Source organism: Peromyscus maniculatus, chromosome 8, assembly GCF_049852395.1.
Source record: "Peromyscus maniculatus bairdii isolate BWxNUB_F1_BW_parent chromosome 8, HU_Pman_BW_mat_3.1, whole genome shotgun sequence".
NCBI classification, from domain to species: domain Eukaryota; kingdom Metazoa; phylum Chordata; class Mammalia; order Rodentia; family Cricetidae; genus Peromyscus; species Peromyscus maniculatus.
This window is the reverse complement of record NC_134859.1, coordinates 49,753,156-49,769,303: the sequence shown is the minus strand read 5'-3', so window position 1 is coordinate 49,769,303 and position 16,148 is coordinate 49,753,156. Positions and strand designations below refer to the sequence as shown.

Genomic DNA, 16,148 nt, shown 5'->3' with positions numbered 1-16,148 from the left:
GCACACTCTTGGGGCTTGAGACAAGGACCCCCTCTTCCCTTGGAAATGTCAAGGGAGGGTGTGTGTTGGTCATTGTTTTCAGTCATTTCCTCCATATACTTCTTATCCCTGAGCATCACTCTCCCAGGCAGATGCATTTTTATTTTTAAATTTTATTATTCCATAGTTGTACTAAGTGTTTTGCTTATATTCACGTTCCATCCCCCAGCTCTTCCCAGACACACCCTGGATTCCCTATTCAACCTACTTTGTGTCATTTTATTTAAATCCATCAAAGACCAACTTGTGATGCTCAAATATTCTTGGACATGTAGGCTTCCAATGGAGCATCATCAACTTACCAGGGGGCTACATTCTTAGAGAAAACTCTCTCCTTCTCCCAGAAGCTAACCATTATCAATAACTCCAGAGCTAGAGGTAGAGTGTCACACCCAACTCCCATCTCTGTGCTAGGATGTGGTCTAGCTTGAGCTTGCTCCAGTCTTGAATTCAGAATCTTTGGCACCATCTCATTCTGACCCCTTCCAAAGGCCTCACATAGAAGATTCTCAGCCTCCTGGGCCAGATGCCTTAGAGTTATGAGTATCTGTGAAGAGTAAGGCTATATGTGGGGCATCCACGTGGGAATCAGACACAGTTTCTGAGTCAAGGGACTTGTAGTCAATAGGAGCTAGCTCCTTTAACTGTTTCTATTGATAACTTGGGAAAAGTACAGAACCCTTCTTGAGAGTGAGTACCAAGGGAGTTGGGGGGGAACTTGAATGTCCCCTCCTTCTCTGCTGCTAAAGAGCACCTAATGAGGATCAACTCAGGGAATGCAGAGATACAGCTGTCTTCCCGGAATGGAAAAGAAGAGGAAAGAACTGGGATGGATTTTCGAGGACCTAGGGACCAGAAAGGTCATTGTGTGCCCAGTTTCAGAGAAAGCCATGTCTGGCTGGAGTGGGATTACTGGGCAGCTTGAGTTCAATGATCTGATCTATGTAAATGAATGTCAAGATACAAGGAGCTCTCTGTGAATGGTGCTGCCTTTATTTGTTTTGCAGACTAATCCAAGCTACATCAGCCACATACTTACTGCAAAGCCTTGGTAAACCCCTGAACTCTGTGGCACTCCTGAATAGCCAGAAGAATGATGGGCCATCCCCGCACCCACTGCCCATGCAGCCTCACCCTAGTTCTGAGACATTCACAGGACAGAGTCTCTCTGCCTTTTCCCAGTGCACGAGCTGACTTGGCTTCTCCCCACAGCACCTACCACACACTGTTGGCTGCCTGAGCAGAACGCGGCATGAGAGGATTAATCTGTCTGCCTCTTCCTTTCTCCCTACCATCTCCCCCTCGGAGCTAGGGGACGATACCCTGACCTTTCATGCCAAGCTGGATCAATTGTGACTTCTCTCTTCTCTTTCATCTCTCCCTCAATTTTTCCAGTTGCCTGTTTCTTCAGAAGTTGAAAAGCAGTCACTAGAGACATGCTTTGAATTTGTCTCTGTATCCACGAGGCGAGAAACTCCCAAGTATTTGCATGTGTTAGGTCAGACTCGATAAGTGTACATACCCGGTCTTAAATCCTACAAGCTACACTGGGCAAATACACTGTTTTTAAACCCCTAAGTCTATAATTTGAGCACAGAATAAGCAAGCTATTATCAACTTCCCTTCAGAAAGAGAGAGAATAATTTCCAAGTTGTTATCACCCACATAAAGACTGTATCCTGATTGCTCAGGGAGAAGTATTCGATATCTGTTCTGCCTTTCAAAGCAAGGCAAGGTGAGCAAACACCATGAAGCCCATTTTATAAGTGGGAAGCCCAAAGTGCAGGAAACCTACTGGATTAGTTCAAAGTTGTATCAACAAGGAGAGGTCTCAGCTAGATGGGCCCTAAATTCTTAGGTACCCAGGATGCCTTTAATCCTACAGCGCCATGAGTCTCATGTGTGGGAGTAATTGTGTCACCCTCTTCACAGAGAACCCTGTAGAGGGCTGGAGATTGGCTCATCGATTAAGAGTACTGGCTGCTCTTGCAGAGGACCTGGGTTCAATTTGCAGTACCCACGTGGCAACACACAGCCATCTGTAACTCCAGTTCCAGGGGATCTGACACCTTTTTCTGGCCTCTGTGGGAAGCAGGCACACACATGGTACACAGACATACATGCCGGCAAAACACACAAACACACAAAATTAAAATTAAAAAAAACTAATAAATATTCATAATCGACCCACATGTCTATTTTCAACTAACCAGTGAGCTACAAATTTTCTAGCAAAGGCTTTTTCACTGGAGCTAGCATTTTTAAACTACACTGCTATGACTCCAGGCAGCATGGACCAAAGAGACAACGTCATTCACCTGAGCATCCTATCTGGGAGCTGGAGACTAAGCCTGACAGTCCTGGTCCAGTGCTTCTCCTTAGAACTCACTGTTCTAAGTGAGACCCTCTGTAGGGGCACACTGGCCTTACAAGCCCCACGGCTGTTGTTCTTAAACCTGGGTGTCAACATCACCTGGAGCGTTTGTCCAAAGTCAAATTCCTGTGCTTCACCCCCAGAAACTCTGAGGCTGTGGTTCTGAGGTGGGGTTCAAGGGCTGGAACGTCTAACAAGTTCCCAGTTGATGCTGGGAATTGCCAGTCCTGGGGCCTGCGCTAGGAAACCGTCTGTGGCTCTTGGCATCTTTTTCTGTCTGTATTCAGTGGAGTAGGATAGAGTACCAGGAGTTCTCTCCGGGCCTGATCATAAGAGGTCTCCTAGAGGGGAATCAGCGCTGCAACATCCTGGTGAGCTACCACTCAACGCCAAAGCCCGGCCCTACGCAAAAGAGCCCGCACACACCTCAGCCCTAAATGAATTGTCTGCATCCAAGGCCTCTTTTCTTCGATGGATCCCACTGGGGGCCTGGAGTCAGTCGGAGTAGAGCAGAAAGGACCGCAGGAGGCCTGTTCTTATCTAGGCGAATGTTTATCCACACAGCTGACCCAAATTAGCTGGAGCTGTAGGGACAGAAATAGGAATAGCCTGCGACTGAACGCTGAGGCGAGAACATGAATTCCCCTGTGAGGAGCGATTAATCTTCCTCCAGGGGAACAAGTCAGATGTGTGGCTGACTGGATTTATAGCCGAATTCTAATTTGAAATCACATGGACTTATTTTTTTAATTTAGAAATCCAAATTCCTTTTCCATCTTAAATGTCAGTGTCCTTTAAATATGAAATTTTGCCATTTGATACTCCCTGGGCTGGCAGCAAAAGTGGTCCTTTGTGTATTTACAAAAAAAAAATCAACTGAGGGAGGCATTGTGATTTTTGGAGGCCTGTGGGGGACAGGGCTAGAGCCCACATTCTCTGGAGTCACGGAGTAGGCAAACTTCAACCCCAGGGCCACTCCGCTGGGGAGTTTTCCACAATGTGACCTCAAGCTGGTGCCCCATAGCACACCCAACCTGCACAGCAAGCCCTGGGGCTTGATTTGGTGAGGGCAGCATGTAGACCTCTTCATATTCTTACCAAGACCTCAATAAATGGACATAGCTTTCCACCCTTCGGTAGAAGGTTTCGGAAGACCTTTGTGCTCCTAACATCAGAGGACTAAAGAGTTTCAACCATTTCACAGGAAAGGGGGTGATACAGTAATGAAATGTGGTTTTGTAAACCAATCCAGGAAGCACAGCGTTTTTTAGAAAAGGGATAAGCTCTGCTAGTGAGGCCTGAATCATTCAAGGATGCAGATTCAGTAAATTCCTCTCATGTCCAATTAGAACCAGTTGTATGGACCGGCAAGATGCTCAGTGGCTAAAGGCATTTGCTACACGGATCTGAGAGGCTGAGTTCAATGCCCAGAACGTACATCATGGTGAAAAGAGAGAGCTAACCCCACAAAGTTGTCCTCTGTCTTCCACACATGCCCCTCGGCATAAAGCCCCCACATACACATCATACATACAAATGCACACACAATAATAACAATGAATTTTAAAAAAAAAATTGTGTTTAGAATGTGGGCAATAGCTAAAGAGTATGGTTCCCTTTGTGGAGCTCCTCCAGGAAAAAACATGTTATTCTTCCTAACCACTTAAGAAAGGTCAGTTCAGGATCAGTTCCTTTACTGATGATGAAAGTAATTCGGCCATACTAACATGTAATGCTTAATTCCATGGACACCGGGTGATGGGACAGAGGTAAAGACATATTGCTGCAGAGCTCACACATTACAAGGGTCCAAGTAGATTCTGTGACATGGTAGCCTGATGAAGGGAGTGTCACTCCAGACATTTCCAACGTCAAGTTCCAGGGATCAGATATCAGAAAAGGCAAGCCTCCTTCCTAAGAGCACTGAGATTCCTGTAGAAGAGAGCGCATGAGCCACAATAGCCCTCCACATTTGTTTCTCCGAATCACATGGCTGGGGAAAAAGTAAGAAAGAAGGAGGGCCCATTTTAAGACCGAAAGCGACCATCTCACAGAAGCTGGAAAAATCGGCTTCCAGGCCAGTGTGAAATGTGATATTCAAGCTAAATATTCATCCTCTTTCCTTTGAGAAAGAGCCTCTGTGGCTCCAGTCTAAGTCAGAATGGAGTGTGTCGACTGTATTGGGTACAAAGCAGCCAGCTGGGACAATTTTGGCATGGCCTTTGGTCAGCATTATTAATGCTTGACTGAGGCAGGGGAATTGATAGGGTATGCCCAAACAGCATCCCACATAGAAAATAATATGATCAAGCACCACTACGGTGCCTACCAGGTCCTGTTAGCATCACCTCCACCAGGTTAGTAGGTGAGTCATGTAGTTTTCAGGGCTAAAGTGCATGTAAGGGTAGACACACACACAAACACACATACACACACATACACGCATGCATGCATACACACTGACTTAGCCAGAAACCAATTCAAGATTTGGAAAATGACTTCCTTGTCTGTAGCATAAGAATGGACACCTGCTATAATATTTGTAGAATCTGGATCATGTGTTTCATAAATGTATCCAGACTGACAACTTATTTTTAAACAATGCAAGGCAATTCTGTACTTGGTTCAACCTCTTCCCTTACAGTGAAACATGATTGTCTGTAGCTTCTGGCTGAGATTGTTCCCAGGAGGCCAGAAAGCCAATACAAGAGGCAGACAAGTGCAGAGAGATGTCCTGTCCTTTTGTTACACTGAGTTTATGGAACCATAGTGAAGAGGTGCTCTGAGGAGAGATGGAAGGACCCAGAGAGAAGAGTGGAAGTACTGACTGGTATAGGCTGACTATTCCGTGCTACTCTATGCCCCTGGGCATGACTGCCTGGATAGACCCGTGTCGGCTGACAGAGAATGATTGGAAAACCACTCCTGGAAAAAGATGAGGGAATCAGAGGACCCAGGATCCAACTGTGTGCTCCTGGACAAGTCAATCCATTTCTATGGACCTCAGTTTCCCGGCTTGGTTTAGGGTTGGGACTGGAGTTCACTGTCTCCGTGGCCCCTTCAAGCTCTCATATTCTGAATCTCAGTTTCTCACTGGACACCCTTGGCTGCCTGTTTGTGGTCAACCAGCCACATTCTGTATCCCAAGAAGTCTCTTCCTCCAGGATGCCCCCATGCATCCAAGACTACAACCATCCCCCAAGCTTTTAGAACTAAGGGCTTAGCGAAGTCAGTGAGGGGGTTAGTTGCCCCACTTAGCATCTCCCCCAAACCAATGTTATTCTAGCCCCCCCCCCCCCCGTTTCCTCAGAAACTTGGCATGGCCTGCCTCCACCACTTCTCTTGTTGCAAAGCCTGCCTCTGCTGCTCTTCCTGGTTCAGGTCTGAGTTCCGCCTTTCTCTGTCTCCTGTGGCTTCTGAGCAGCTGGCATCCTCCAGGCCTTCCTGCCTTCGTTGCTTGTAGCCCGGTAGAGGCCGTCACTTCCAGACTGTGCATAGCTCAGCAAGCACACGGCAACCCTGCGATACTGACCCTGCCCTCAGCCGGCCTCTGCTCACCTCTGTATCTTTCTGTTGCAGCACTGAAAAGTCCAACTGAATTCCATGACCCAAGAAAAAATTTGGATAGTGACAAGGTAATTTTTGCAAACCGCCTTTGCTGAATATTGCTGACTGGGTGTAGATATTGCATGCTCAAATTTTGGCTTACGTGTTGTGTAGGATTTCTACAACCAACTCCAAATGGCCACATCCCTGGCCTCACACCATATGGACTCTTGCTCTCAAAAAAGCAAAGGCAACTGTGAAAATGACATCTACCGTGTAAGCTTTAAGAGTGATAGGTCAGAGCTGAAAAAAAAAAAAAAGGAACGTTCTTAATCACTCGATGTTGGAGGACAGTCACCAAAGATATGCTAGAGGTCAAAAGGTCAAGACACCTTTAAGAAGGGAAGTAAGGTTGGCCTTCCCACTGATTTATCTTTTTGTACAGTCAATCTTAGCAAAATCTGATTTTCCTAAGTGGGTTCAGTGGAAGATGAAGGCTGTGAGTGGGGTTTATTTGGAGCCACCCAAAGAGTGGCATTCATTTGATTTTCTCATCTGGGGGGCAGGGTTGTTTGGTTTGTTCTGTTTTTTCATTTGAAGAAAAAAATTGACGTACTCATCAGGCACCTTCATCAGAGATTTCTGCTCCTCTTTTATCAGTGATATAAATGCAATGGAGGAGCCGTCAGCACCTTCCATGACATGGGAACGGCAGGCTGGTGTCTCTGCTTGCCTGTTAGTTGCAGCCTTGCAGCCTGTCTGTGAATAGGCAGAAAGAACAAGATTTTGTGATTCTTCCAAGTTGCCTTGAGGAGCTGTGATTCTTAGCACCACAGAGTAATGAGCAACAGATGTCATCAGCACTGGGGAGACCAGGGGCAGACCTAGAATAGGGAGAGGGAAGAAGGAGCCAGAGGCCTGTGATCTTCAGTTGGTTTGAGCCTAGCCTGCCATCCCTCCAGACGGCTCCTCCATGACAATGAGGTGTGGCAAACCATCCTTCCCTAGGTGCCTGCCAAAGTCTGGGTCACAGGTTTCACACTTCACCATGTCAAAGACAACTGGCAAGGGCTGTGTGGAGTCCTGTTGTAGTGCATGTTTGTGCAAGGTTTTATCTCTGACCTTGGTCGCTTTGGTGACTCTTAGGCATGACTCCAGGTCAACTGCCATATGAATATCACTAGAATGTCTTTGTATTTATAGCCCTGAACTCGGGCCCAGGCTTTTTTTTTTTTTCTCTTTTTTTTTCACCCCTCTGCACCCATCTTTCCCATACTAAAATTCTAAGGGAAATTTTTGTGTTTCTTTGCAAAAACATGGGAGAAGGGGTATTTTCCATTCACCACTCATAGAGAACTTTTCCCTTTTGAGAGAAATTGAGAGTTTTGTGCTTTTCTTCCACAGACTGAAGATTCCCTGAGGCGCAAGGGCAGAAACAGGTCTGATCGTGGCAGCCTGGTTAATATGCACATTCTCCAAGGTAAGGAAGGCTACATAAATCATAAACTAGGAGATGCCTGCCCAGCAGGGGGCCTGTCTCTAGAGTTGCCTGTCTCTACTTGCTAAGTCTTTTTAAAGCCTTTCCAAAGATAAACTAATTAACGAAATAAAATAAAAATATTTTAAACCATAGATAGATAGATGATAGATAGGTAGGTAGATAGATAGATAGATAGATAGATAGATAGATAGATAGATAGATAGATAGATAGAAATATCTCCATCCCAGCCTTGTATTAGGTCATTTTGAGCAGTCATCCACTCATTCTTAGCCACATAGAAGGCTTAGAAAGCCACACATTTGTTTCGGATTTGATTTCCCGTTTTACCTACTGTTGTTGAGTGTTCAGTTTTGGGCTCTTTAGGGGGACCCAACACCCAGCTCCCAAAAAAATCACACACAGAGGCTTATTCTTACTTATGAATGCCCGGCCTTAGCCTTGCTTGTTTCTAGCCAGCTTTCTTTAACTTAAATTATCCCATCTACCCTTTGCCTCTGGGCTTTTCACATTCTCTTACTTCTGCAAATCTCAATCTTACTCTGTGGCTTGCTGTGTAGCTGGGTGGCTGGCCCCTGGAGTCCTCCTCCTTCTCTGCCTTCTAGATAGTTCTCTCCTCTCCCAGTTTTCTCCTTCTATATACACTCTCTGTCTTCCAGCCCCGCCTATCCTTTCTCCTACCTTGCTATTGGCCAGTTCTTTATTAGACCATCAGGTGTTTTACACAGGCACAGTAACACAGCTTCACAGAGATAAACGTAACATAAACAAAAGTAGCACACCTTAAAATAATGTTCTACTACAACCTACCCCTCTTCTGACTCTAAGGCCAGGCGATTCCACAGTTTCCCTGAGCACCTACAGAGTGTCCTTCTCTGTTCATGTGAGGAGCCCATCTAGTTGTTGCCCCAATCACCGAGTAGCAGTTTGATCCTGCCCTGTGGATGTCTTTATGTTCTAGTGCAATGGTTCTCAACCTGTGGGTTGCAACCCCTTTGGGGGGGGGGTCAAATGACCCTTTCACAGGGGTCCTCTAAGACTATCAGAAAACACAGATATTCATATAATGATTCATAATAGTAACAAAATTACAGTTATGAAGTAATAACAAAAATAATTTTATGGTTGGGGGTCCCCACAACATGAGGGACTGTATTAAAGGGTTGCAGCATTAGGAAAGTTGAGAACCACTGCTCTAATGGGTGGGAAATAATAATCTCCGAAAAAATCAGTGCTGATCTGCGAAGTTTTTCCCTGGGATGCTGCAACCATGTTGGGAAAGGGGAAACGAAGCAAACGCCTCCTTGCCACCTTAGTCTGACACCTGAGCAGGGGAGAGGCCTTTCCTGCAATGGAAGGCTCAGACCACTGGTGCCCAGCCTCAGAGAGGCTCAGCTTCTACTTTGACATTTTCTATGAACTATTTGATCAGGGAGAAAATGCTGCACTGACGATTGCAAGAGACTGGCTGATCTTGTCAGTGCAGAGATGAACAAGATGTCTGCCCTTAGCGAACCCTCCCAGGGTAACAGAGAAGGCAGACATGAGAATTAGCATTCACCAACCAGCACAAGAAAGAAAATGTCTGGTGTTATGAATGCGTGGTGTGTGAATGCAGGGAGGAGGCCTCAGAAGGGAGAGATCTGACTCAGAATAGACTGGGGAAGGGAAGGGAAGGAGCTGGGATACGAAGTACGGAGCAAGTTCAGGAAGAAGGAAGGACATTTAAGGTGGAGGTGCAGCATGCACCCAGCACCCGTGTGCTCTCTCTAGAATGCAGATTTCCTTCCACCCCCAATACAAGCTGTACAGGGTAGGAAAGGCCCTGAAACAGAGAGGAAGTTGTGAGTCTGTCCTCTCTGATCAGCCTCACCTCTGACTCTCCTGGCTTCCCGACATTTCTACAACGTAGAATAACTGAGATGCTGTGAGACAGACAGCAGACAGCACAGGATCTGGAGGGAAGCCTCTAAAGAATCCTAAGGGCTCTCAGGCACAAGTGACACACTTCTTACCTCCTTTACAGTGACACCTCTGAAGACCCTGGGACCCGTTGCTGTGTTAGCACAGAATTACAGCTATACAAACAGACCAAGAAAGGCCATTCAGTTGAGATACAGACTTTCAGCGGTCCAGTTAGCAAACGAAAATAGATATTGCATGTGGAAAGAATGCACGAGATGCAGGCATCTGTACTTTGCTGGTAGGGTGCGACCGGGTCAGGGTTTCTACAGGGCACTTTGGCAGAGTGTATCAAACTCCTTGACCTTGCATCTAATCTTGAGCTTGCAAAGGTTTGCATGCAAAAATGGTGTCTAGCAAGGAATTATTTGCAGGGGAAAATACGGAAACTGGTAAAATGTTCAACAATGGGGGGGGGTCACCAAGTAAATTTACTTGGGGATCCTGTGTTGAGTTTAATTCCACAGAGCCAACACAGCAAGGGCTTTGAAGAGTAATGACTTAATAAGAAAAGGCTTAGAAGATGTTTAGTGAAAACAGCAGAAAGCAAAGCAGTATTTATAGACAAATTCTGGGAAGACAAACTAAACATGTAAATATGTGCATTCGTGGTCCAGTTCTGGGAAGAAAAAGTATTGATCTAATAATAAGAAAAGACAGCTCAGAAAAGACTGGTACGGCATGGCGAGTCCCCTGCTTCTTTCACTTTCTCGTGCATAGCCTTGGCATTTGTGACGCCATGTGCACAGAGGTGCCCTGGTCTCAGCGCTGTGGCACCAGCTTGAATTCATCCCCAGCATGTTCCAAGAGTTGTTTCCCTCGTCACTGTCTTTGATATCACTGTGCTCCACCACAGCAGCCCTTGATCCTGTGACATGTCTCTTCCATGGAGGATTCTAGTCGCCCCAGTTGAACTAAATTAAGAATTAGTTTCCTGAAGTACCAAAAACCCACTAAGATGCCAGCAGCTCCTCTCTCCTGAGTTTCTTATTCAAGTGGGGACAGGAAATAGGGAAGAGACTGCAAAAGTGAGGGTAGAAGGGACCGGTGCCTGACTGATATGTCCAGGAAATAATTGGATCTATTCATGGCAGGCTTGGAGGCTGAGGGCCTGTGTGAGGAGAGGCTGAGAGGCTGTGGCCGAGTGTGTTGGAAAGTGTCAAAAGTGGAGACCAGCCAGGACCTGGATAACCACATTCTTATTTATTTTTTAAGATTTATTTTATTTTTTAATGACATGTGTCAGCAAGAGGAAGGAGAGTAATGTCTCACGAGAGCACTGGTAGAAGCCAGAAGAGGGTGTCAGGTCTCCTGGGGCTGGGGTTCTAAGCAGATGTGAGCCACCTGACCTAGGGGCTGGGAACTAAACTGGAGTCCTGAACTTCAAGAGCAGCCAGTGCTCTTAACTGTTGGATCATCCCCGTCCGTTCTTCCATGCGGAGCTTCTGGACAAGCATGATCGGCAGAATGAATTAGGAGATTTCTCTGCTGTGTAAGAAATGCGCAAACTCAAGCCCCCAGGTCTGGATTAGAGGGCTGGGAGAGGTGTCTATAAACACCTCATTGTTTAAACTCAGCATTTTGAGACAGACCCTGAAAGCCTCTTACCATACATTTCTCCACCAGAAGTGACAGGTTAAGCAGGAGTTTTCTTCATAATTTTTTTTTCACGGAAATCACTCACAGCTCACCCTAAAGAAGACATTTAGGGTCAGCCATAAAGGTGAGAGTTTAGAACACTGTACTTGACCTTCTCACCCTCCAAATGATGAGAAACTGCCTGTTGCATAAATTCAGTTTTTTTTTTAAAAAAAAAAAATTCCTCTGTTTAATTAAAATATCAACTGCAATTTTTTTTTTTTGCCTTTTACAACATATCTGAACATTGGACTCTCAGTCAGTATCACAACATTGACAAATCTAAAACCCCTAGAAAATTACACACACACCCTGCCACACCAACTATCACCAGGAGATGATGTTTACTGCAGTCCTGGCCTGTGCCAATCACTCTCAAAAGCCAGGAACTGAGGGTCAAGCAAGCCACATGGACCCCATGGACTGCTTGCTTACAAAATTGCCAAATTGCATTTTTTTAAAACAAATCCTCTCCAGGCGAGTTTCTCCAGCTTTCCTGTGCCTCTTCATTTGCCTTTATTTGGAAGTGTCTGCTCGCTGGTGCTAATCCCTGTGAAGTGATGATGCTCGCATTGAAAAATTATCAGGATGGTAGAGCATGGTGTGACAGTGTTGTGTAACCCCGAGCCAAAAAAACCCAAACCAAACAAAATGACATCAAATTCTAAAACGGATCCTGTCTGTTTCAATGTTGTAGCCTCCACGGCAGAAAGATCCATTCCAACTGCTCAGATGAAGCTGAAAAGGGCCCGCCTTGCAGATGACCTCAATGAAAAGATTGCTCTCCGCCCAGGGCCCTTAGAACTGGTGGAGAAGAACATACTGCCTATGGATTCTTCAGTAAAAGAGGCTATAAAAGGTAGTTGGGGTTGGGGAGGCACACCTGTCCCACACTTGTGAACCCCAAGGCAGCCACAGTTCTGACAATTAAGGAACCCCACTCTGGTTCTGAGCAGCTCACTGGATGAGCCATGCCATGGGATTGGTCCCCAAGCATATACATCATACCCAGAGGTCCACCCTCTTCAGCTTTTTATGTTATCAAGGCAGAGGCAGGAGGGATGAGATGAGAGCAGTTAGTAATGAAGTCTCACAGCCATGATTCCAGCACTTGAGAGGCTGAAACAGGAGGATTACCGTGATTTCAAGGCCAGCCTGAGCTCCATAGTCAGTTCTAGGCCAATCTGGCTTCAAGTGAGATCTTAAAAATCAAGTTAATCGATGAAGAGAGAGGTAGAGAGTGAACTAGTACAGTGGGAATAGCAGTTGACTGCTGTGTGCTAGGGTTGAGATAGGGATGATGATGTCCAGGCTTTCACAAGCCAAACTCATGCTATGACATGTGTGAAACTGACCATTCTTATGTGATGTCTGAGGCCACTCAAGAAGATGATGCACTCACCAGTTCCCTCAGAAACCACCTTAACTTATTTCATAGACCTTTAGACCAACCAACCTTAGGTGGATCCAAAGAGCCTGCAAGCACAGAGTTCAGCTGAGCTATGCTTTGAGTTGGGCCCTGGGTCAACAGGGGAGAGTGGAGTAGGAAGATGAACATTCCTATAGGCAAGTTGACTTTCTTCCTGTTAGACCCACAGGCAGCTCCTGGAGGCACTATTTACCAATAGATATTTAAATGTTTTAATATGTAGCCAAAAGCACATGTGAGGATATCTTATTCTAAACTATGGTTATTGTGAGTTGCCCTTGAGTTGATTCACATCTTGGTCTTACCCATCCATTCAGAGGTCATGTGGACACTGCCTTTGGAATGTGTAACTATGGAAATGGGAGCTCCAGGAGAGTCACTGGCTCTGCTCCCAGTGCCCATTTGGACATCTCACCATGGTTGTCTGTCCTTTTCACACCCAGTCTCCACATGGAATGTCTTGTGCCTGTGAACTTGTCCTACAGCTCTCAGGAGTGCTTGCTTTCATCACTGCTCTGATAGATACTTCCTCAGACAGGAAGAAAGTCTGGGGGAGAAAACGCCATTGAGTATCTCTTATCAATTCTTGGAACATTCTATTCCATTACTATAAATTGTCACTTACTTCTCTATTATAGGCAAAAGATTTTTAATCTGCACCTTTAGCGTATACTGACCTTACACCTGCCCTTGTGGTTATCCAACTGGTAGCCTTTTCTCTTTTCTTCCTCCTGCCTATGTTTGTCCATGTATGTACTACTTATACAAGGAAAGAAAAATCTATCGTTAGTGTGGCAGACAATTTACAATTTTACATTGCCTTGTGCATCCTGATTTTGCACACAGTACTTTCAAATTTCTCTGTCATCTGTTCATCTTTTTCTTCATAGTTTCTAAACTTGTTTTTATTGAAAAGAGTTCCCAGCTTGCCTGGCAGTGGTGGTACATGCCTTTAATCCCCCAACCCTTGGGAAGCAGAAGCAGGTGGATCTCAGTGAGTTTGGAGGCCAGCCTGGTCTAAAAGAAAGAAAGGAAAGGAAAATATTTCTGAGCTAAGAATATAGACTTTTTTCACTTAGATCATCATATACACACCTGCATTTTCACATTTAAACTGAGTGTCTCTGAAAATATTGCAGGACTTAGATTAAGAGGCACATGTAATTTTGCTTTGCCCAAAATTTTGTGGTGAGTTTTACAATTTGATTTCACATTTATCTTCAAAAACTTCTTTACATTAGCCTGCTTTGTCTGCTGTTTCCTGGCTACTTACCGAGGTGTATTGGAGATAAAACTTAGGAATAGTTTTTTTGGATGTTAATTTACTCCTTTCAAAATTTGTTTGAAAATGCAACACATTTATAAGTTAATTTGCAGTGGATTCATATGTTTAAAGGATACAGATTCTTCCAAGTCAGAAATACAAGGTTCCTTTCCATTTACCCAAACCTTATATTTCCCTCAAGACGGTTTGTTGTTGTTATAAGCCAGATCCTTTGGATCACTGTGACATTGGAAACATTAATTTTGCGTATTTCTTTTTTCTTAGCATCTTTGAAGATTTCCTTAAGAGTGCCAATAAGTTTCTCAGTTCACACTGTTTAAGTCAAAATGTCTATGTCTACAAATGAAACCTGTTTCCTGCCCCACTTTGTGTAATGACTGGTAGCTGAACACCTATATATTATATGATCAATGTCATCTTAGAACCGTACATGCATAGTAGCATTTCAATAATTCTTGCACTTCATTTAAGAATTCCAGTATGTATTACATTTGTAAATTATATCAATTTGATATCCATTATATAGATGATGCAGTGTAGTATACCAAACAAAATAAAATTTTACTACATACATATATCTAGCAGGATGGCTCTTTTTCTTAAAGAGCTATAGAAACACCTACTTTATGTATAAAATTATGTATATGGCATAGAAAGCCTATATAAATCATACATGTTCAATAAATAATGACATGCGAGATGATTGAATAATCATGTACCTCTTGCTTAGTAGAATCTTATTATTACTGATAGGTTGACAGTGATTCAAAGCAGCCAGGAGGCAGTGAGCTTGTGGCCAGACTGGGCTGTACAGCAAGACCCTGTCTGGTAAGGATGAAGTGATAATAGGTCAGGCTGTCTATGTTACGTTTATCTGCATCATGACAGCTTGAGAAGCACATGTTTTCATCCCATTTCTCTTTTAGCTGGAAGCCTTTATGTATGACAGGTGCTTTTGGTACAGGTAGTATAAGGATGTGTTCTTCCCTAAGGGTGATTTGAAGAGGATATTGAGTAAGACGCTTTCAAAGGATGCGAAACAATGATGTGAAAAGACAATTTCTGCCTGTGACAGCCGTGTGACATTGATTCCCTCCCAAATCACCCTGACATTCCTGGGAGCAACCTTTCATGATTCTGTTTTTAAAAATTACAAACATTTTACTTATACATTTGAATCACTTTTGTCATTGGCGTGTCATGGCATTTATTTAGTGTTCTAACAGCCCAGGAAGAGTTTTCCATTAAGAGGAATCCTCTGTGGCAGGCTCCTTAATCTTGTTGCCCCTCCCCATCCCCCCATCCTCCAAGGAAGATGACTCTTTTTCTTAAAGGGCCAGATAGTAAACTATAAGCTCAATCTGTCACGACTGCTCCACTCACTCTTGTAGTGGGGATGTAACCACGGCAACAAATAAACAAACAGGTATGGTTGTGCTCCAATAAAACTTTCTTTTAGAAGCTTGGAAGCATGGAGCTTCATCACCCTCTGGATCTAGCCAGTGAAATCTAAAAATGAATACCTTGCTTTCGCTCTGCCTCCTGTGAGACCAGTATAGAGGCTGAGAACGGTCCCCTGGTTGAGCTCCATCTGTTTCCCAGCAGTAGCTCCACACTGCAGAAAGGGGAGCATAATATTTGATAAACAACTATCCAGTTGCAGCATTCGAAAGTAATATTGCTTTCTACTGTATTTGTTCTATACTGGTCCACTTTAAATGTCAAAGCCATCTGGATGCTCCTTGAGTTATGGTAAGGTCATGTGCAAATAGACACATTCCAAACTGAAAATATATTTACTACACCTGAGAATCCCAGCCTAGAGCATCCTGCCTTGAAACACTGTGGGGAGTGGTTTGTTTCATGCTATGACCACAGGTCTGAATACAGTGGCCGCCAGCATAACCAAAGGATTGAAGAGGGCATAGTTGACCCAGGAAAAGATCAAAGTGCAAATTTCTCAGTAAAGTTCCTCCTGAAAGACGATAGCTTTTGCACCATTGAAAGTCACCGCATCATAAGTCCAGGGTGATTTATCAGTATACATTTCACAAAGTAATTGATAATTACCTCTGAGACTTTTCTGAGTGACGGAAACTGTTAAATGTGGTCTCATGATCAGCTTCATGAGTTTTTTCTCATTCACATCTCCGAAGCTGAGTCCCTGTCTTGGGAGTTGTTCTTTCGTGACTTTCTATGGTGATGCTCATAGGTACGTGCATATTCAAATTTTTACCTTATATCCGCTGTATGATTTATCCCATGCTGGAAATTCTCCTCCTCCTGTATGTCAAAGTTCATGAGTCTCCAGCAGTATGTGGTGTTGGCTTGCTGTGCTTCTAAGCATCTTTGAACTCGGACTCCATTTTTCAACTT

The 16,148-nt window shown here is 44.4% G+C and overlaps 1 protein-coding gene across 2 annotated transcripts in view; it reads left to right on the top strand.

The window, feature by feature from the left end:
• The window catches only part of Myocd (myocardin), a 93,580-nt gene that overhangs the window by 40,266 nt on the left and 37,166 nt on the right, over positions 1-16,148 (top strand). The window contains exons 3-6 of one of the 2 annotated variants that reach the window (XM_076542616.1): positions 1,047-1,090; positions 5,993-6,048; positions 7,364-7,439; positions 11,756-11,917. In XM_076542616.1, the coding sequence (XP_076398731.1) occupies positions 7,424-7,439; positions 11,756-11,917 (178 nt within the window). In that variant the 5' untranslated portion in view covers positions 1,047-1,090; positions 5,993-6,048; positions 7,364-7,423. The remainder of the gene's footprint in view (positions 1-1,046; positions 1,091-5,992; positions 6,049-7,363; positions 7,440-11,755; positions 11,918-16,148) is intronic. The other variant, XM_006973521.4, reaches the window with a different exon arrangement.